The 23,640-nt window shown below is 39.6% G+C and overlaps 1 protein-coding gene across 1 annotated transcript in view; it reads left to right on the top strand.

Annotated features, from left to right (window-relative positions):
* cadpsa (Ca2+-dependent activator protein for secretion a) overlaps positions 1–23,640 on the top strand; it is a 191,930-nt gene that overhangs the window by 43,975 nt on the left and 124,315 nt on the right. Inside the window, 1 exon segment of the mRNA XM_062416079.1 lies at positions 1,552–1,884. Within this exon segment, the coding sequence (XP_062272063.1) occupies positions 1,552–1,884 (333 nt within the window).

Here is a 23,640-nt window from a genome sequence, read left to right as displayed (position 1 = left end):
ACTTTTCTAACTGTCAACAAATCCCATCAAAAGCAATTATTTTATCTGTCTCTCAATGCTTTACTAAACCCTGTCTACGCTAACCCAAACCCATTTGTTCCTAATAAAGACCTTTATTTTAAAAAGACTCAGCTATTCAACTTCAGTGGTGGATTAATCCACATTTTCTGCTCTAGTGAGTGTTTCTGGCAGCAGGACAGTGTGTGTTTGAGACTGAGTCAAAATAAACTGCAGTGTGTGTGTTCATGGTGATGAAGGAACATGTCAGTGTGGCTCACTGATCTGTTTTAATAGATTGTGGACAACAATGGAGCTCTGTGACACAGAGGAATACGATATATCAGGCTTTGGATACGCACATAATACTTACTGTAACTAAACAGTAATACTAAACAGTTTGGTACAGTATGTAGCATATTCCTGTGTTTAATCAGATTACCACACAGCAAATACAGAAGTAGTTTCTAGCATAGAAAACTGGTACTGCACAGAGACGAGGAGAAATGGGGGGTTAACTGGGGTCCAGCACATTTTTTGGCTGACCAGGACAACATGATCAGTCCATTCAGTGGTGCAAAACTGTCACTTTTTGGTCATTATATCGTTTAAGTGCAATCAAACTTTCAGACCAGTGGATCAAAGGTCTATTTATGAGTGTATCATCATCTGTTTCTCAAAGATTGTTGTTCTTCCGAAACTGGGACAGCCATGCTTACAGAAATTAACTACTGTTTTTGTGAATGAAGAAAAGTCATATCCCAAAGTCTGTTTTATTCTGGTGTCATGACCATATTCTTAGACTTAGACTTAAAAAACTTTAATGTCCTCCAAGAGGCAATTTGTTGTACAGCACAGAGACTCATTAAAAATCACCAGACAAACCATCAATCCAAATCATCCATAGCAGCATCGCAATGCCATCACAGCTCAAGCATAAATTTTAAAAGAAAGAAAGAAAGAAAGAAAGAAAGAAAGAAAGAAAGAAAGAAAGAAAGAAAGAAAGAAAGAAAGAAAGAAAGAAAGAAAGAAAGACAGAAAGACAGAAGGAAGACACTACCTCTACTTATTTAATTGGGTTATAACCATGGGAACAAATTAGTTTTTGGCTTTATTGGTTCTGATTTTGGGGTATCTGTATGGCTGAGAGAGTGGATGGGATGAATCCCCACAAACAGACGCTGCCTGGTCATGAAAAGGTTTATTCTCTTTGGTGTACAGTTTAGAACAATTAGACACAAAAAAGACTTTCCTGCTTTTTTTACAATTTATTGTAATATCATTTTTTGAGGTAAACACTGTAAAAAAAAATCATGGAATCATGCACACAGACACAAAAGTAGTTTCCAAAAAGTCAAAATAGGACACTGCATGTTGCATCGAGGTGAGTCATACACCGGATGTACTGAAAAGGAAAAGGAAAAAGTAAAGGAAGAGGAAGGAAAAAGACTAAGAGGGAAAAATACATATAATGCACAACCAATACAGTCCTCACCAGTCCTCACCAAGTATACAAAAATAAAACTGCTCTACCAATCCCTCTGTTGACTGCAGGTCTTCCTGAGAAGTGACCGTGTGTCTCGGATGGTGCAGAGCGGCGGCTGCTCAGCCAGCGACTCTCGGGAGGTTTTTAAGAAGCACATAGAGAAGCGGGTGCGCAGTCTACCTGAGATTGACGGCCTGAGCAAAGAGACGGTGCTGAGCTCGTGGATCGCCAAGTTTGACACCATCTACCGTGGTGAAGAGGACCCCAGGAAACATCAACAGAGAATGACAGCCAGCGCCGCCTCTGAGCTCATCCTCAGCAAAGACCAACTCTACGAGATGTTTCAGCAGATCCTGGGAATCAAGAAGTTTGAGCATCAGCTCCTCTATAACGCCTGCCAGGTCAGTCCTCATCTCTAGTGATAGGAAACTCACAGTTTGGATTGTTGTCTGTCTCTGTTCATCTTTCCTCTTTTGAAAATATCACTTCAGGCGTGTCCTTTATATATGTGGAGCAGATCAAGGTAGATGTTAAACCATTACTCCAAATTACTCCACCAGTCAAACTGAATTGTCATTTACTTTAACTTCATTTTCCATGGGTGAGGGGTTGTTAGTCTGCCCTGACCAATCAGTGGTGGCTGACATATCCATCCAGCTGACATCACTGTCAGTGTATATATTAGAAGCTGTGATAGTGGTGGCTGGGGGCAGGTTCATTTTAAGACTTATTTCATTCAAGTCCACTTACAACGACCCTGTGAGGCTCATTCACTTGCTGCCATTTTTATGGTCAGTTTTTGATCGACACTCTGATCAGCTTGTTTTTTTGTTGTTGACGACCATACAAGCGAAAATACTTTTCTGGACTAATAATAACTGGTTGGTTTGAACTGATTAACCCTTGGATACGGTTCGGGTCACAGCTGTGACAGCTGTAAAAACACCCCAAATGTCTTTTTCTTGAAATTTGATGACTTTTCCTAAAGTGGCCCAAAAAAAACCACGTTTAATCTCCGTCTTTCCTTCTTTCTGGTGTGTCAGGTGAATGTCATTTAAATGTCGGTATCACTGATTACATTTCCATTCTTGGAAGCAGCACCAGTTCATTGAAGCTGGGCTGCCACTCTGCTGCAAGAAGTAAGGAAGTGAAAACCTTAGTCACAGTACCAAGTTTCTTGTCTCATGTTTCCATGAGACAAAACACCAGTTATTAACCTACACACAACTACCAACACGATAATATACACTCCACTTATTTAACTGAGACTGTTAAAGCTTTGGCTGCATTTTAGATACCATTATTACACATAACGTGGATTGTGTTCCCAGATTTCTGTGAGTGTAAAATATGGTCAAAGTTCCAAAACTTGAGGTTAACTTTTGCATAAATTCTCATTGCAAGTCAAAAGCCAGAGCTTCAATCTGCTCTGAATGCTTTTTTTGGGGGAAGATAACATTGCAATATATTTTCTTCTTGTGCATTAGGTTGTTGCACATGCCCACAAATGACCATCCATTCTATAGTCTTGGTTGCTAAGGTTTTTGCTAAGGTTTTTCCATGTGTTGCTTATATTGTCCAGTCATGTAATTCAGATATGTACATGAATATGTACGGATGTATTTGAGAAGTTAACATTTCAAGGAAAGAACGAGAAAATGAAGTAAAATCCTACTACTGTTGTTTGTTTATGTAGCTTTGAGATCTACCATAACCGTGCCGAGGGGCAGCTTCATGAAGCTGGCAAATCAGATCAGAGTGGGCTTATTGGGAAGTAGGTTTGTAAAAGGATAGGCGCTAAAATAGCCTCTGTCAGACAGAGGCTGAACTGAGGGGTTGCATAAAGGACATGTATAAGATAAATAAGGCTTTAAGCAACTGTTTCCTAAAGAAACCATAAATGAAAATGCAAAAGAAACCCAATACATCTCAGAGGGAGAACAATCAGATGTGTGTGGAGGCTTTTCAGGTTGTGTGGCAAACTGAATGTAGATAAACAGTCTGAGCATGGGGGAAGAACAATAGGAGAGGCTTCTAAACATAGAGGATCCACTATTAAAGTGCCAGGTATTGCATCAATGGCACTGTTGGATGGTAAATGAGTTATTAATATATGCAGAGTGCAATGCTAATAACAAGGCAGTGAGCTGGGCTGTAAAAGCAGATTGATGTGGTAATAAAGGTGTCCAGTCGTTGGCAGCTGGAGGCTGGCCTGCAGGTACTCAGTCAGTCATTTGTCAGAACTCAGTCCATCACTGCAGAAAGTGCTCACTGTCAGAGCTCCTTTTATCTTCTCTATTCCCTTCACTTTTTCATTCCAACATTGGCTGAAGGAGGCTTTCTCACAGTATGTGCATACTAAAGGCACCAGTATACTACATCAGAAGTGCTTATCAGATGGTCGAACCACTTCACAACATTTACACCCACTTCACACCATGATTGGCCAGGTGAGAAAGTAAGCAGGGTCTGAAGTCCTCTATGTAGCTCTCTTTTTTTTGCTTTTGTTACACAACTGTTTCTGTCACTTTTTGTGTTTACAGCTGAATGCAACACCATGAATGCCATCCAGGAGAGACTGTTTGAGAATATAGATGTCAATATAGCCAATAACTCAATACAGGTGTTGCCATTAACCTCTACTGATGTCGATGTTTTTTGACAACTTTGCAATCAAAAAATGGCGATGTGCAGCAGTACAAGAGTTACTTTTTGCATGTATAACACGTAGCAATCCTGCTCATTCAGCTGTCTGACACAAGAAATAGATGTAATTGAGAATACAATTTTGAGTACTATTATCTTTCCACAATATTTATTCCATATGTACAGGGACTGACCTCCATGGGAGACTGTGAGCATATTACCACCATGCATGTGTGACCTCTCAAGTTAACATTGATTTCCATGGTCATCAGTTAGACATCTGTATCTTGAGAGCATTTGAGTTTAGTGCGTGTTGTGACGTCAGTGTTGTCTATTTACCTAGTGAGTAGGAGAGCTGGTCTATTGTCCCTTCTCTGGATCACTGTATTGTCTTTCCTACACAGGCTGATGAAAGCATGGCAGCTTGGGGCATCAGATTTGCCAGTCTGCTTGCATAGCCATTGTGTCCTGTGAAATCTGACCTCATCAGAGGTTGTGGCAGTCGTGCCATGCACACATGGCCAGCCAGCACCCAGCCTCCTGCATGAATTGTTTTATCCTGCTAGCTAGAGTTAGGGAGCACAGAGAGAGGCGAAGCAGCCGAGAGTAGTGGTTTGGAAAGACCAAGTGGAGATACAGTCTCAATCACATCATACCCTGGGTGTGGCTGTCAGGAAAGGGTTGGCAATGTCCTCCCTGGCTACAGAGACAACCCCATTTACTGCCCAGCACCCTAATTCCACCCGGTTGGGGCAGTAGTAGGAGCTGGATCTGGTGAATGGGCCTTGATGTCACCAAGTCAGTCTTGGAGAAGCCGAGCTACCAAACCAGGAATATGTAAATGATGGATGCCATGCTTGCCAGAGCCTTGTTTCAGCACCAGCTGGCCAAACAGTTAGAGTAGGGTGGCTCCCGCCTAGTTGCTGAGGTGCAGCAGGTGTCCTGGCCTGTAGCTAAGCTGATGAAAGAGCAAGTGATGGCGACTAGCAGGACCATAGCCTTGCTCTGGATGGTGAGGCACCACCTCTCACTGTCTCGATCAATGTCTCTGAGTCTTCTTTTTATTTAAAACTAGCCTTGCAGTCTGGCAGACCTGGTGGCCTTCCACACATTAAAGCTAACCAGAGTGTCAGGCAGGAGCAGCTAAGCCTTGGTGGCATCGAGTGCTTAGGTCATGGGTTTGTGCCTTACAATACCTTGTTTGGCACATTGGTGACTCTGGTGGTGGTGATGTCTCATTTGAACTCAACTGCCATTTTAGACTCCTGCAAGGGCAGCTGGGTCTGCTTGGTTTCCTTCCTGATATAGTCCATGTACAGTATGGAATGTGGGTGGAGAGACAGTCTGGACTAGGAAAATGGAAGTTTACATTGTGATCAAGGTTCTCTGAGCAGAGAGACTATCTCTCCAGGTAAGAGCTGCTCTGAAACGTGTTCCAATAAAGATTACCCAAGATTACAAACACCCTGCATGCAAGATGTTTGTATAACCACGGGCTGCTAATCAGTGTGTGGCCACCACAGGTGATGTGTCATAAATAATAATGCACATCTGCGGCCCAGTGGGGGTCAGTCCCTGTAAATATGTTCTATATTCCCATTTCAAATAGTTCTTTTAATGTTACTGAACATAGAGACCGTAACGTAATGATCTTATAGATTTATATTATGATCAACAGTTTAAATTATTTCAAAGCAATTTCTAAAAAATCAAGTTTTGTCTGTCATTTCGGCATTACGGCCAGCTAAGAAGACCATAGTACCCATGATCTTTGGCCACCGTTGCTATGGAGAAGCAGGGCCACAGCTGATTATTCATGCTACATATTGAAAATTCAGTTTTCTGAATCTTTAGCTCAGTGACATTTGATCAAATAACCAGATATTTTCTAACATACTTGTTCATATTTTGTACTTATGATTTAAGATGGATAGTCTCACACTGATCCAAGCTGTAGAAGTGCTGAAACTATGAGTCATATAACATTGTCTATGGGAAAAATGAATAATATTTTTACTCTGGAACCAGATGTGCCTGAAATAGTTAATCTCACTTCACACCTCTATGGTTCAAACTCTGTCTTCAAAAACATCCATAGTTCAAGGTTTCTGTTTATGATTTGTATTCTTATGAAATCATCATTTCATCAAAAGGTGTGTTCTAACATTTTCCCAACCCATATATTTAAATGAAGTGGACAAAATATTAGAAACACATGCATTTCATCCTACAGCTGTTTCTATTTTCTGGTCATTCAGTATGTTTCCTAATATAACCTAAAAACCTTTTTCCATGTCAGTCTTGTGATGGACAATTGCCATTTCTGGAGTAACCACTCAGTGTTAATGAGGTGTAAGCTGAGAAATCCACTGCTGTCTGTTCTAATAGAGCACTGAGAGGAGACGTGGGGGAAGGGATAATGGGAGGTCTTGTTGGAGATGTCGTGGCTGTTACTCTGCATTTGTGATTCTGCTTTGCAATCCTGAATGAGTTATCATTTTTATATATGCTATTTTCATGTATAAGTCCTCATACATGTGGCTATGTGAAAGCTTTTCTTTCTGTCTGGATCCATCCAACAGTTATGGAATATTGTGAGCCATATCAGCCTGATCGTAGGGGAAATTTGTACTTATCTACCATAAATTAAATGCTTATATAAGGAGACAGGAAAGTATTTTTGATTATATTTTTCTAAAACGTCCTTTTTTTGCTGTACACTTATTTGCTGCTGTTAGCTTTATATAATACATCAACACTGCACTCAATCAATACTACTCCTATCTTTGAGTATGCTTAGAATCGTCACTTCTTGTGCACAATCACTATATACTCATTTTTTTTACTGTTTTCATTCACGCAGTTATTCTTAGTAGATCACCCGCAAAACGCACGCAAACGAAACGCGCAATCTATTGCACCGTGCACGCAATTTAATACCTACTATTTGGGATCTTAATAAATCAGGCCCATAGTGTATAGAAACAACCTTTTTTTCTTAATATGAGCTTGTATGTGTCTGCTTGACACTTTAGTTCTTCCTGGACCCCTCCCTATCCATGTAGGTACAAAGTACAAATAGCAGAGCACTGGCTAACCGTGGTCTCAGTGTGTGTCTTTCACACATAGCTTTACATGAACAACAGATGTATTCCTTTTCTGTGGCAGTGAACATAGCACATGGACCTGCTGATAACTGTGCTATATTCAGAGATTAACAAGATATTCAGAACTGACAAACAGTAATGTTAGCTTCTAGTAACTGTCAAAACTCCACCGAACTCTCTGTCTTTCCAGCATGGACACAGAGAGTCTGACAGCAGCTGCTCATGGTTGGTTAGTTCACCTGTGTCCTCTGACACATTTAGCTGTTTTCTGGTTAGAGATATCTGTTTCTCTCAGTTAGTTGACTAATGGCCATGATGTCACTGTTATTTCACTGAGCTGGGAACATTGTAGGATTTTCTAAAAGAATAGCTCCCAGAATAATAACTAATAAACTAATATCTAAAGATAAATCATCCTTGTAAAAAAAATCTGAACTATGATAATACTACACCAACTTTTCATGGAGCAAATTTCTCCATCTTTCATCATTTATTATTATTATTATTATTATTATATGTTATAACATCCTAACTCAAGTGTGGAATAATGGGACAATTTGTGCAATACTGCTTTCCAGCTGCTTTTAAATGCTTTTAAAAATATATATTTATTGATTTTGAATGATTGTGTGTCTGTGTTTTTGTATTTATTACTTTCTATTTTATATTTTTTATATTCAGGCGTGGCACAGCACATTTTGTTGTAAGTCTATTCTATTCTATTCTAACAGAAGATAAAACAGTTTTAGACATATTTTTTGAAAACAGTGCCTATGTCTTGAGACCCTGGCTGGGTCTTTTTTTTCAGATTTCACATAGCTCCCTGTTGAGACAGAAAAGGCTTTACACTGTTTTTCTTACAGTAAAAAGTAATAAAATTGGTTTAACAGCAGTCAGCATTTGGAAGGACCTTAGCTATGAAGTTTATACTCCACTTGTAAAGTGAAAGCTTCTTAGAAAATCTTTCTAACATAGGCAATAAATCTCAATGTGTGGGAGACTGAACACACTGTGTGGGAGAAATGACTGTGCACTCCCTTTATTGAAGAGGAGAAAGTTAACCAGATGTGCATTCTCATCCTAGAAACCTCCTCTCTTGTAAAATTGAAATATAATGTTAGAAAACAACTAATGTAGTCCAAGTAATGTTCAAGTGTGGCGTCTCCCTGACAGTGGATGAGACAGTCCCACATGAGGTTAGTATTTGTCCTGCATCATAAAGAGAAGGGGTTGAGCTAGTGTTACTGTCCTGCTTTCAGAGGTCAGAGGTGATGATGGCAAATGACCAGACTATGAAAACCCACAGCAGCAGGTAGTCCTATGTCCCTCAGCAGTTCATATGTTGCTATGTGAATGACAGTGCTGAAAATACTGTGCTGAGTGCTGGAGTCACATATACTGTATGTGTAAGCAACAGGCAACAATGCTGGCCCCCAACTTGTTCACACATACGCAGCAGTGTGCTGCGTATTCTAGCTGGCAGAATTTCTATTCTGCCTGCTAGAATAGAAATGATAGAGCAAACGATTATTAGTTCAGATATTGCACCAATCATCACCAAAATAAACAAGCTGTGAGGAATACCAGTATAGGTATGACAAATATGTCCAAAGCTTGAGAAGATATTAATTCATTTCTTACTAAAAACGTACAAAGACCACACCTCAGGTAAGAAATGATTCAGTAAAAAGAATGAGGAGTAGCAGTATCTTTGGATAGATAGAAGGCAGTGACCAGAACAGTCAGATGAGTCAGAAAGCCCAAGGTAATGAGAGTCAGGGTGAGTATCTCATTTTCAGAGTGTTAAGGCTCCCGGGATCGACCTCAGGTCCAAGCAGAACAGCAGAGATGTGATTATAGAGAGAGAGAAAGAGAGGATAGAGAATAGACATAAGACAGGAATAGGATTGGGGAATGGAAGAAAGCGTGAACTGGAAAAAGAGAAGGATGACTGTTAAAATAGTGGGGGGTGATTAGAAGGAGGCAGGATGGAAGCGAGGCCCGAAACAAATACATCTCCACTAAATGAGCCATTTGTTTTCTAGTTATCAGTGCTGAGAGTAAATATTGGCTTCTTGGCACAGGAGCTGCACTCTGTGGCTAATAACCGCCAATTAAAATCCAACAGTACCAAGCTACACTTAAATAAGCAATCTCACAGAAGGTATATCTAAAACAGTGCTTACGCTGGGAGTGGAGATGGCAACGATGTTCAAGGCTTCAGCTGCTGTTCCTTGAACTCAAAATGAGATAATTCCACAGTGATAGAGATTTTAATTACGCAGCCCATACATCAGTGGAGAGAGTAGACAGGAGTCCAGGATGTCTTGTATTGAAAAGGTTTATTTACTTGATCAAGGAGAAATGAATGAATGATCAGTACACGTTATGTTCTGATGCTCCCTTCAATTCTGAAGTTTCTCTCCTCCGGGGATAGACTTTAAACCACACAGATAATGCCACAGGTTGAGCCATGCCCAAATATGGGCAGATCCAACACATCTACAATATACAGAATGTAGTGTACTCGTCTATAGACAAAACATTGCTTAGACCTCACTCAGGACCTTTGTCCTACATCCAACACTATATCAAACCTCTGACTACAGTTACCTTTACCCCGTTCAGGAAAAAACAGTCAAAGACATATCTGACCTCGGCTGCTATAGCAACACTATCAGAATGCCTCCTGTTTTCCCCAAAAGGAGCAGGCTCACTGCTTACCACTATCTCAAGGGGAGACACTGTCTAAACCCAATATTTGGTGTGGCCTTGCTATGACCGCAAAGCCTAGTTTGACCCAGTGCTTATTAGTTATGGAAAATTCCCTAACACACAGTATGTAAAAAACCTTGTGAAATAACTGACAGATGGCTTGTTGAGTCAAAAGATAATATGATGTTCGGTAACTTCTGTACAAATATATTTTTATGTGTGTGTCACACATCTTTTGACAGGCTTAGGCTTATAGTGAACAGACAACATACTGTTTGAACTAATCCTTTAAAGCCACATTCTAGCTATGAAATCCCTGCCACCAAACAAGATGCTGAAACATCCTTTGCCACACAAGCTTATATTATGTGTGTGTCTTGACATCAGCGCTACGGAGCAGGCTAACGAAGCACACGTGTGAAACCCGGAGATGACCCCGCCCTGAACCAGTCGAGTACAGATGCAGGTTAAGGCAGCTGGAATGGGATTTGTCCCCCCCCCTCCCGCTGTTATCGTGTGCCGCCTGTAGCTCAGGTCAGATGCTTTTGAAGAAGAGCCAGATGGAGAGCCCCCCCATCTCCCAAACTGTTTGAAAGCAACATGTTGCTGCCTTCATTAGTGGAGCGACTGGTGTCTGGCCCACGCACAATGAGCCAGATGCTGAACGTCTCATACCCGAGAGAAATGCAAATATGGCTGATCAAAGTGTAAGTTTACTTTCCCACAAGCAAAAAGTCTACATTCCAACAAGTCGTTTGGTGTGTCATCAAATCATTTTGCCAGTTATATGACTATTAAATATTTTGTGTGGTGTTCTGCAGCAATGGTGATTTTCGACCCTTTCGATTTCAGCACGCCTTAAAAATAAATAAATAAATAATTATTGTATGTTTTCCCCTTAAAATGATTTTATACCACTTGAATTATTTTGCAAGCCCGTCTGTCAGAGATGGGACAAACAATTATGCTACAGGTTCAAATGATTTCATTTGAACAGTTTAATGACAACGGCTCTGATGTCAAGTGTTGGTCATAAGGTCATATCCGATTTGTAGGTGGCGGCATGCACCTTTAACCTTGGTAGTGAACAGAGAAGAAGAAGAAGTACGCTGAGTCTGATTATATAGTTCCATAGTGTGAATGAAAGATTATAGAGTGCTCTAGAATCTGTTAGTATGAATGTGTCCTTTTCACCTTTTATCTGCTTTGTTGTAACTTTATCTTTTACTTACTTTGGATAGTTCTGTCATTAATATTGTCTTTCCCTCAGGGTTCATTAACTATCTTCTAAGTCTTCTAAGTATCTTTTTAAGTCTTCTCTGTAGAAATCTGTGATTGTTTATTCTGAACCATTATTATCATACACTACAGTAGGCCACTCTACTATGTATTAATATTTCTTGTTGTAATTTACATTATCCAGTGAAATGAGTTATGTAGCAGGGGGTTTAAACACTTGCAGGGCATTGTATGTCAACTTCTCATCATGAGCTGAGCCCCCCTAAAGGTCTGATCCTAATTGCCCCTGATCTGCAGTCTGGACCAAATGAACCAATTTTAAGGTTCATGCTATATGTGCCCATTACAATTATGGATGTCCCCTGAAGCCCAGCTCTGAATCATCACCTGTTCTAAATGTGGAAGAACCTGGTGTATTTATAAGGTCTGTTCTTTTATCAGTAATTGCAAGAAACCAGAGAGTGAGATAAATGGATCATAAAATACAGCATTGGTGTAATTTATGGCCGTGCTGCAGCCTCTGTGTCAGGGGTTTGACTGAGGGTGGGGCGGAGCTCCTCCAACACACACACACACACACACAGACACACAGACACACACACACACACACACACACACACACACACACACACACACACACACACACACACACACACACACACACACACACACACACACACACACACACACACACACACACACACAGAGAAAAGATAACATTTGACTTGAGTTAATGATAACTATGCTCATTAAGTAAGTGCCATAAAACCTTTGCGAGTAAAGTGACAGTAATATCCTGACTTTTCCAAGTAAAAGTAAAAGCAGGTGGATGGAAACACACCTGTTTTTTTCACACATGTTTTTACCATCAAACTGAGACTTACACTCACACAGAGAGACGGTAGCTCACTCAGTGGGCTTTTTGGTTGTTGTCTTGAATCCTGACAGCAGCTCGGACCCCCGGGGGAAATTTAAAAGCGAGTTTATTCTGATGACTGACAGCAAGTCAGCTATCAGAACAGCTGTGCCCTTTTTTCTTTGTGTAATTTGCTGCTCACTGGGAGCTCAGGACGCTCAGAGAGAAAAAGTTGCTATTTAATAGTTGAGTGTCACTTTGTCATTTGTTTAATGAGCTTATAGTCATATAATAATTAGTTTATAGTATTAGAATAATAATAGCCATAACAGATACAATGACTAGTTAAGATAAGACTTATTTTAAGATAGTGTAGTACATATATAGTTTTGTACACAACACATGTCAGTCAAGTGGTTGTTTGTGTGACAAACCTACATGCATGTTGGTGGAGGCATTAGTTCAAACAGGCCTGTGACCGCCTCAGAGCAGCAAATGAGATGATTGTTCTGTAACAAACTGCACACATGACATAAAAAGCAGTGGGGTCAAAAACTGAGGCGCATCTCTTTTGATGAATGTGCCTTTGGCGGTAATGGTGGCTGGAGCCAACAGACAAATTGAATTGCAGGCCAACACAGCGGATATGTAGTGAGGGAAGAAGAGAGTGGGTGTTCTTTCCTTTTTATCAGATGGGTTTTATCCATTAGGGCTGTGGTGGAGACGGCAGCCACTGAAAGCCTCTAACTGGTCACAATAGGTTGGAGACAATGCACTGTAAAGCATTGTGAGTGCTGAACCATTCAGTCGTTGAATCGATAGAAAGATGATTTCAATAATCAATTAAGGGGATCAGTTCATTCAAATCACAAAAAAACTCACTCCAGCAGCAACATCTTTCTACCACAAACAGAGGAACTGCTTTCTACTGAAGAAATAGTCCTTATATCCTCCTGCAACCCTGCGTCCTCATATGGGACATTACATTTTGGGTTTGCTGAACCTTATATTTCATTGTACTTAATTTTGACCTGTCGTCCTCGTTTGTACACACTTTTTTGTGCCACCTAGTGGCAGCAAAAGCACAATACATTCATCAGTGTAAAAACGAGATGACAGGCATCTTGGCTAAGTCAATCCTCAGATAAAAATGGAGAAGGTGTAAAACCTGTTCAAATTTTATGGTTGAAACGTGTTCATTTATCCTTATATATAACGTTTTTATGTTATATGCTGAGATACACATTTTACAAATTTTAGCAATAGCATCAAGCTACGACACTGCTAATCAGGAAGTACTCATTTGAAGAAATTGGGGCTTTATTGTCATTCATGCAAAGCTATAGTATAAATATAAGGAAATAAACAGTTTTATACACTGGTGAATTAATTATGTTATACAGTAAAATAAACCTATTGTCCCCATATGAGGACATTATTTTTTTTCAAAAACGACTTCCTGTTCAAAGACAATGCTTAGTTTTTGTACTTATCAGGTCCTACTGATCCCAAATATCTAGGAGAGATTAAAAATGCATACCAAATAAAAGCTCAGATCTCAGGAGGTTAAAAATGGTTGACAGTATGTTCTGTGGAACAGGGACACTGCTGTTGCTGAGCCACAACTATCAGGGCAGGACAATGAGAAATGACATATGGTGTCGTTTAGTTTGGAGGACGTACTGAAATATGCTTTTTCATGTGACACGCATTTAAAGATGAAAAAAAATTCATAACACAAAGAAAGAAAAAGTGTACAGGACTTTGAGATCGCTGAAGCTCCGTTCACACACCGCTTACAACAGTTCCTAGTTGGCAACTAAAATGAAATCTACAGCAGAGATGCAGTTCTATAGCCTTCGCCTTTTTGTTTACATTTTTTCAGCAGCATTCCCATTTGTCAGAGTGACACTATTGCAAACATATAAGGCTGTTATTACCTGCGATTCTCCACAGCTTTGTAAGCCTGCGGTTATTTTTATTTTTTGCTCATTCTGTGTCTGTCTGTGTAAATTCTCTCCCAGCATGCTGTTCATGAAAGGTAAACAACATGGGGTAGGACATGTGCTGCGGTTGATAATCCAGTACACGCACACATTATTGCTGTGAAACCCTTGAATTCTCTGTGCATATTTGCTCTGATAACACAAATGACAGAGGAGAAACCAAATAACCCGCGACCCTGCTTCATCAAAGACACCGCAGCTGTCCTGGTCAAACAGAGACTGTGAACACTTTGAAGTATGTTCCTGTTGTTAAGCTTAGCGTTTGGCCTCAGCACTGTGTGTGTGTGTGTGTGTGTGTGTATGTGTGTGTGTGTGTGTGTGTGTGAGGGAGAGAGAAATAAAGAGATATGGAGGATGCTCTGATGATAATGTATATCTTAAACTATATTGTGAAACCTTTAAATGGTTACGCACACACACACACACACACACACACACACACACACACACACACACACACACACACACACACTCACACACACACACACACACACACACACACACACACACACACACACACTAACATGCACAAACACTCCCCAGTGCCCTTTATCCCCTTGTAGGTGGTTGCCGTGGTAACTTTACACAGAGGCTATCGCTCATCCCCCCTACCTTCCCTTGCCATGCCAACTGTTGGCCCCTTATCTGAATTAAGGATGAGCGATTGCTTTTCTTTTAATCACTATCAGGGTTTGGGCCTGTTAATCCATCCAGAGGAGATAGCAACTTGTTTAAATCAATGGAGGGATGCGAGGAGACAAGGAGAGGCAAGATGGAGGGAGGAGAGGATTAGGAAGGATGAGGAAGCAGTGAGGTTTTTAATTGAATCAAATGTTGATGCTGATGATAGACAATTTCTTGGTTACTCTTGGTTATAAATGACAAATGCATGAGAGTCAGTGACTCTTAAGGGACAATGGGAAAATTATTGGTGGGAAGGCTACATCTTATCCTCATAGTTCATATTTCTATCAGTCATTTTTTGCATGATTTGTAAAATATCTAAATTGTGAGTTATTATAACATGGACAAAAAGGTTATTTTTAGTTAAAAACAAACAAACATACACACCAACAAAACTAACAGTAGATGATATCTGCTACAGTTTGCAGATTATACTTTCTTTTAGTCTGCGCCTCCCTTCCTGTTGGGTCACTAATGCTAGCTAACCAACAGCAACAGATCAATTAGTGAGGACATTTTTCTGCCTTGTCTGTGTGGGATAATTTGTGTTTTTTTTGCATAATGATGACAGCCTTGTAAGTGTTGCAAGTCTTTATTAATCTTGCTCATCTGTCTAAAAAAGAAAGGACCCTGCATTGCCCCCAAGCTTGAAAAAAAAAGAAGTTGTTTGGCCATATTGCCCAGCCCTAGCAACTCCTAAAATTGACATGATCTACTTAAAGAGAAGACGTTTCACTCCGTTGGAGTTGTTGTAACAACAGAACCAATCAGTCCACTCTGATGGTTCAGTAGTGTTACAGAGTGGAACGTCTTCCCTCATAAATGATCTTTGGCTGAGTGCGAACATCAGGAATCATCATCATCATTGACAGGTGCAATGTCCCCTCACTTATTTATACATCACTCAAAGTCAAAGACAGCTGAGCACATAATACACCACACAGTATTTAAACAAAAAAAAAAGTTTAATGTCTGAAAATACATAGCACACAGGGAGGGATTGCAGGCACAGTCATGGTTATCAATCAGTGGTGGTTCTAGCTTGTACAGCGCATGTCGCTCCCGAGTAGTTTTCAGGCTTAAAACTGCATCGTTCGTTTTTTGGCAGCTTTGATTGAAATTGTTGGTTTCTGTAATCTCATTTGAACAGAATTCATTTCAGATTTTTCTTCCTGCTGAAACGGTGAGATTCCTGTCAACTGTCAACTCCAGTAAACAACAAACAAACAAACAATGTATTCCAGTTATCTCTATCAGACATCTCTCAGCTGAAATGGAGTTGCATGAATCCTGAGAAATGTATGGGTGAAACATTTATGGGTTTTGGGGCTTTAACACTGTTCATGCTGTCTCACTGGCAGCCTATACCTAATATGATTATTAACACCTGGGCTTTTCCTGCTCTGACATTCGGTAAAGTCCAGTTTCTCATTGAGACAATGGTGAATTCAATTAGAATTGAAATAATGTTTATCTGAATCTGATGTATTTCCCATAAATGTGACCATGGCTCTTGCGTGTCATGCTAATTTTAAATTTCTCCAGCTCTGTTATAAAGCGCTGGAGAGACAATCATTGGGGCGAGCTGATGAACCTCCTACATCTTCACCCAATGACTGTTCTGTGCAGTAGATGTGTTTTTGTGAATCACCACAATCTTTAAAACAGAGCTGGAGAGAAGACACACAGAGCCACAATGGCCACATTGATGGAAAACCAGACTGAAATAAACCAGAATGTATAGTAATATTACCCATTACTATTCTACCCTAAGTGTAATAGTTGGTGCCTGATGGGTTATAGTAAACAAGCTGTAGCAGCCACTGAGGAATTAGTAGCTGCAATACTCCTTTTTCAAAGTATACCTAACAGTATAGTATTGTGTATGTTGACTCATTGTCACGGCTCAATGGGACAATCAAAAGACTCATTATTAATGTTATTAGTTCCACCTGTGCTTTATCTGCAATGTAGTATGACTGCCATGATTAAAGTCTACTGTGCACAGCTAGCTCTTTGAATCTGTAACACACATCCATCCATAATAACAGAGCATGTTATTTTAGCACACTGAATAAAATAATATATTCATGTTTCCTCTGTAAAATATTGCTCATCACAAACTAAAACAATTCAAGAAAAACACAGTAAACAACAGCTAAGACTTAAAGCGGAATGAATCGATATTTTTATATTAACAATGGATCTAATGATTACATGGAATGGAACTCCTGAAGAACCCACAGATAATTATGATGGGACACACATAGACTCTACTCTCATCAACCTCCCCTCCAGCAGCAGACAGCTGCTATGCATTAAAAAGAAAACAGATAAATCCACAACGTGCCCAGTACCACACAGACAGATAAAGTAAGCAACCAGCTGGTGAAAGTAGTGGAGCATTTAGCAGCGACAGATATTTTTCTCAGGAGTTGGTGGAGACGAAGCGAGAGCTAAATGGAGAGTGACTTCTTGTTTTGCATTCATTAGAGGGGCAGAGACACAACTTCAAATGGATGCTAATGTTGCTCTGTGTCTGCTGGATGTGTAAATGAGCAAAATAGACATGTTTGCTAATGTGCTTGCCAGATCCTTTTTAGCCATGCTAAAAGATGCTTTGAATATGACTGTAGGTTTGGCAGTGGTCTGTCGGTCTGTCAGTCTCCCACTTTGGTCCAGACTGAAATACTGCAACAACAGTCAATCAGATGCCACCATGACACCATGTGTTCCAGACTGAAATATCTAACTATAACATGGAGAGCCATTAAATGTACATCAGGTATTCAAAGCTGGCTATCCTAACCTGTTTGTTGATCCTCTGATCTTTCTCTCTAGCGCCACCAGCAGGTCAGAGTTTTCACATATGCTGTGTTATATCTCAACACCTATGTGACATTTATGGTATTCAGATCATGTTTCCTGATGACTTTGGTGATTCTCTAAATGTTTGACTAATGCCACCATGAGGTTAACCTTTTAGTTCTGTATTTAAAATATCTAACTATTGAATGGATTATTGTGAAATATTGCTAACATATTCATGATCACCAGAGCATGAATTGTTACAAACTATTCATCTTGCACCATCATCTCATCAAATTGTCATTTCGTCTGATACTTTGGTTTTCTACGGAGCCCGTAAAGGATCATGGTAAAAAAAAAAAAAAAAAAATGTGGCCACAATATAGCTATAACGTGCGCACAAAGTACTAATTCGTGGCCACGAGATACTAATTAATAATATTAATATCATTCCTGGGTGCTCGGTGCACTCTCAATGCCTCCTGTCTTTCTGGTGACAGCTGCACATTGTAGAGCTCTGAAACTTTAAACTTGATGCAGCTGATTTAAACATTAAGCTCAAGCTCTGACACTGTCCTATGAAATCACTTTAGTCTTTGGCAAATCAAAGTGGAATGATTTTTATTGATCAGATATTATCTGTGGTAATAAAGGATTGCGCAATTTTCTAATAAGGGTTCTATTAGCTGTAATATAGCAGTGTAAACCGGACTTCAGCAAATCAGGACCAAGCGTAAAACATCATCAAAGTGTTAACATAATGGTTTAAAGGAATTATAGCACATTTAATCAGACTGATCAATAATATAGTGAACTTTTAATCTTCTGTGATTTTATTGAAGGACAAATGTCCAGAGAACACTACAGACACATTCAGTAGTTCAGTCAGAACAACAACAACCTGCAAATCAATACAAACTAGATTCTGATCACTGATAGGCTGATAGGTTCCCTTGGCAACGTGATACATACAGTGAGCGCTTCTGTAACTGCATCATTAAACGCTGCCGTTCATATAACCTATGTATTCCCTCAGCTGAGAGTCTGACACACATGATGCTACTTTCAAAGGAGATGATCAGTGAAAAAGGCTTTTTAAGATCATTTCAAGCTGAAACTGTGAACAGAATTTGGTCCGGACGTAGGCTATTGCAGGTTCTAGAGAAGGTGCGCTCGATTTGCTTACCCAGCTCTCCAGGAATGATATTAATATTATTAATCAGTATTTCGTTTGCACGTTATACCTATTTCGTGGCCACAAATTAGTATTTTGTGCGCACGTTATAGCTATATTGTGGCCACAATTTAATTAAACGTGCACACGAGTTAATAAAACGTTAGCACAAGTTAAGTAAATGTGCTCACGTTTTATTAACTCGTGCTAACGAGTTGATAAAACGTGCGCTCGATTCTGTCAACATAAAAAAATATATTGCATGATCCTTTACGGGCTCCGTAGTTTTGGACCAAACGCCTGCAAAATTAATGACAAGCCCATCATCTCAGCTGTGCTTTGTATGTGTGTGCTAACTAGGAAATGTTGGCATTATAACATGCTAAAACAACATGATGAACATGAACATCATGCCTTCTAAACATCATCATTTTGGGAATGTTATAATTCAGCTAAAGTACGGACTATCATAGCTACTAGCACATAGCAAATGCTGGTAAATCTGCTCATAGTAGGCTATTGGCTAGCTCTCTGTTTGATGAGAAAAAAATCCTCCAGTAACCCGTCTGCAGAGCTTACTGCGTACAGAATGGTACATGTAGACAGAAGGAATCCCAAGTCTCTTAAATAGCATCCATGTTTCCCTCACTTTTCCTTGCATCTTTGTCGCTCCCACCGTGGATGCATGGAGAGACGCAAGGAAACCAAGCGAGGAGAGAGGAATCAATGAAATATGATTTTAGAGACGAGATGTTGTTTTCATGTGAAGCGTCATCTGTTTCTGATGACAGTGGCAGCTGATCACAGCTGGATAAGCTGCTGCTTCAACAGCTGATGGAGGCTGTGTCTGCACATGTGTGCAGTGTGCTAGTACTAATAAAGGTGCACAGTTATCACTGACATAACAGCTGTTTTCTCTCTGCAGTCTGTTACCTGTTTAATAAACACATGCATTCTATATTTATACTGTATGCTATATCCTGCTCAGAGGCACAGGAACCATTTCTACTGGCAGAATGCATTTTTATTATTTTTTCATTATTTGAGTGTGTTTTTATTGATATTCTGATTGTGAATTCATTATTTAATATCCCAGAATATGATCAGGGTGTATTTTGAACACTGGAAATGGGGGGGGGGGGGGGGGGGGGGGGGTTCAGGAGGTAGAGCTTTTTGACCACTCAAAGCACTTTTACACTACATGTCACATTCACCCTTTCACAAATATTCATGCACTGATGACAGGAGCTACCACGCAGGGTACCAACCTGCTCATCAGGAGGAGACTAACATTCACACACATTCATACACTGTTGGCGCAACCATTGGGAGCAGTTTAATATATAACAGCATACACATCAAACCTCCACTCCTTAAAGTTTGTGTAAAACAACAACGTGGCATAACAAATACAGGAAGACAAGACAACATTTCAATCATAAAAGTCATTCCCTACAATGAGTATCCATATTGATAATCCACCTTGGATGAAACTGGGTGCACTTTGAATGATTCAGACCTTAAATAAAGATGAAGTTTTCAGTGTAGCTGATTAACAGTTACACTGAAAACTTCAATAACAATTCTAGTTGTAAATTGTGATAAATGTATAATTCACAAATAAAGTAAACACAGTTTAATCTGTGAATTTAGCAGCAGTGTACCAATGCAAGAAGTGTGTGTGTGTGTGTGTGTGTGTGTGTGTGTGTGTGTGTGTGTGTGTGTGTGTGTGTGTGTGTGTGTGTGTGTGTGTGGAGCGAAGCAGGTTTCAGTTTTGCAGTTTTGATAATTCATCCTTACAAATCAGTAACTCTGTTTGTCCTCGTCACTTCTGTACAGATTTAATGCTTCACTCGATGTTATTGCAGTACGTATTATTGGTCAGCTTTGGATGCTGGAAAAACACTTGCTGCTCTGTAATGTTGTGTAACATCAACAGGGAAGGTCATGGTCAATCTATATAAAATGCTTGGCTTTTAATACGTGGCTCTGATTCGATTTTTGGCTATTGAACATGTCTGATTGGTCATAATGTGAGGGTACAAAGTCATTTTAGGGTATAAATTATGAGTTTGAGAGTATGTCTAACTAAATATTTTGCACATATTATTAAAAAAATCTATCTTAGATGTTAGTGTGTGTTTGCATCAAAAATTGCCGTTAACAATCTAGCTTGGAGAGCAGTAGTCATGACGACAGGCTCAGACTGCCTGTTTACTGAAGCAGAAACTCTGGGAGCCGGAGTTCTTAAGTCAAGGAACCAAGTTGAGTTCAGTGACCCAAACACTCCACCTGTCTCCATCATAACCTCCAGGCACAGAGTCCTCACACGCTCGTCAAACATACCATCGACCGAAGTACACACACACTGCTAGATCTTCCATGTCAGTAGTGGGCATGATTTGAAAGTTTCCTTTGCTTTTAGAGATCATTTAGAGATCAACTTTAGTACTGCAATGAGCACTAGGATACTAACGTTTGTTATGGAGGAAGTGCTTTGCTGTACATACTGTAATAACCAGGCCCATACGGAATCTGTGCATGCAGATTTCTGCAGCTTTTCCAACAATAAAGTTGCCATTTGTAAAACTGAAAATATTCAGAACCAATGAAATGAAAATGACTTGTTACCACTTTTAATAATGTGTCTGTGTGACTTGTTAATTTATCTCTAATGTAGTCAAATATGTCATAAAATCAGTATTTTTAAATCATTACATCTTTTCTCTTTTTCTATAAAATAGTTTCAAATATTTGCTCATAATGTCAAAGTCCAATGTGACTTTGTGCGAGTAGACATATAAAACTACATTTTACCATTTGTGAGTCATAGTAGCTAACAGAGCAATAGAGAGAGATTAGAAGAGATACATGTTTTTGCAAAAACTTAGTATGTCCAGAACAATGTGGCTGAGCTCTAATTCATTTAAAACAATCTTTATTATCTTAAATAAATATTATCTTTCACATTACAAGCAAAAAAACCCTCTTCATTCTGGATCACTGCGGAAAACTAAAAAAAGGTCTGGGAATAACATAATAGTATTTAGGACAGCATGTTTCCAACCACATCTAAAGGCAGATAAGTAGCTCTTTCAAATGGCCACACTTGAATGTGTTGCAAAAGAATCTGCTGTCATTGAAAGGGGAGTCTGTTTCCCTCTCAGCATTCTCTCTTTAGCTTCCACAAATCAATCATGAATGTTGTTCCTTGTTATTTGGACCTCCTCCTGGCTGCATCACACCAGCCTGTTCATGTTGCTCTATGAATTTTGCATCTTTTGTGTGAATCTTTGTAGTCTCAACACAGCACACGCTTTCAGAGAACCCGTGTTTAAAGGCATTCATGGTGTTGTACACACAAAAAGCGATGGAAAGTGGTTGTGTGGAGAAAAGAAGAGAGAGACATAAGTGAGAGATGTTCAACCTTCTTTCTCACTGCACACACCTGGCAAATGTGTGACGTTGTCATGATTGGCAGATGTTGTGGGAATGTACAGAAATGGATGAGTGAAGCTCCCTCCTTTCTGATATTGGACAGATTTCAGATCTGACAACAAGCACTTTGTCTGAAGCCAGAAGGCCTCTGAATAGATGCAGTCTGTTGTGTGGAACCTGTGAATTGTTGTGGCTCTGCCTGCTTTCAGGATGTATTACAGTAAACTTCCCTGTCTGGTTTATCCCCCTGCAACCCTGCATCCTGACATGGGGACATTATAATTAAGGTTTGCTGGTTTATCTTATACTTCATTCTGCTTAACTTTGACCTGTTGTCCTCGTTCACACACACATTGTTGTGCCACCTAGTGGCAGCAAAAGCACATTACACATTAATAAGTGTAGAAACCAGATACCAGGCATTTTGGTGAAAGAAATCAACAGCTGATCCCCAGACAAAAGTGGACCAGGTACAGAACCTTATCAAATTTATGTTGAAACTTGTTTATTTATGCTTTAGAATGTTTATAGTTTGATATGCTATACGCATTTGACTAATTTTAGAAATAGCAACAAGCTACGACACTGCTAATCAGGAAGTACTCGTTTGAGGACATCAGGACATTATTATCGTTCGCTCAAAGGTAAAGTGTAAATGTAAGGGAAAAGCACATTATTTTTTTCAAAAACAATGCTTAGTTTTTTCTACTTATCAGGTCTTACGAATCCCAAATATCTAGGAAAAAATAAAAATGGATATCAAACAAAAGCTCGGGTCTCAGGAGGTTAAGGTGAGAAATGTTGCCATATTTTTGAAAAATGTCAGCTCCCTGTGAGGGCCGTACTGAAGAGGAATGTGGAACCCTGGTGTGCCTTTAGGGCAGGCTAAAATTTCTGCTTTTTTGTCATGTTTTAACACATTTAAAAAAGAGACAGCATTTACATGAATTACAATTTCATATAATGTTTAATTTTCTGTTAAAGGCTAAACTTAGGAGCCACTGCCCTAGTCTAATAAAGCTGAATGAATGGAAACTGACATCTTAGATTAAATAAACAAAAACTTACAGTTGTGTAAACAGCTTTTTAGAAAAACAGACTCGCTAGAATTCAAGGGAACATAATTGTCAGGTACACGTGGGAACACAGTTCTGGAGGTTTTCTACGCACTCCTTTTTATTGTTCCCTACTGATCAAGACTCAACAGGGAGCTTGATATTTATTTGCGGGGGTTTATCACGCTCCATTGAACTGGTGCTTGATTTCACTTGAGACCACCATCAGGAGGAATGCCAATCCTACTCCTAAAGTATACAACCATTCATGCCATTTGGAACATTTTAGTGGGTGACATTACTGTACCAACTTTGATTACGCTTTATTTTACTGGTCCAATATTTTCTTAATAATGAACTATAAAGGAATTGATATGTAACTGTGAATTCATTGCAAGGTTCTTGGACATGTAATAATGTCATTTGGTA

Source organism: Scomber scombrus, chromosome 3 (genome assembly GCF_963691925.1).
Source record: "Scomber scombrus chromosome 3, fScoSco1.1, whole genome shotgun sequence".
Classification (NCBI taxonomy): Eukaryota; Metazoa; Chordata; class Actinopteri; order Scombriformes; family Scombridae; genus Scomber; species Scomber scombrus.
Note: the sequence above shows the minus strand (reverse complement) of the source record. Positions and strands in the feature narration are given on the sequence as shown.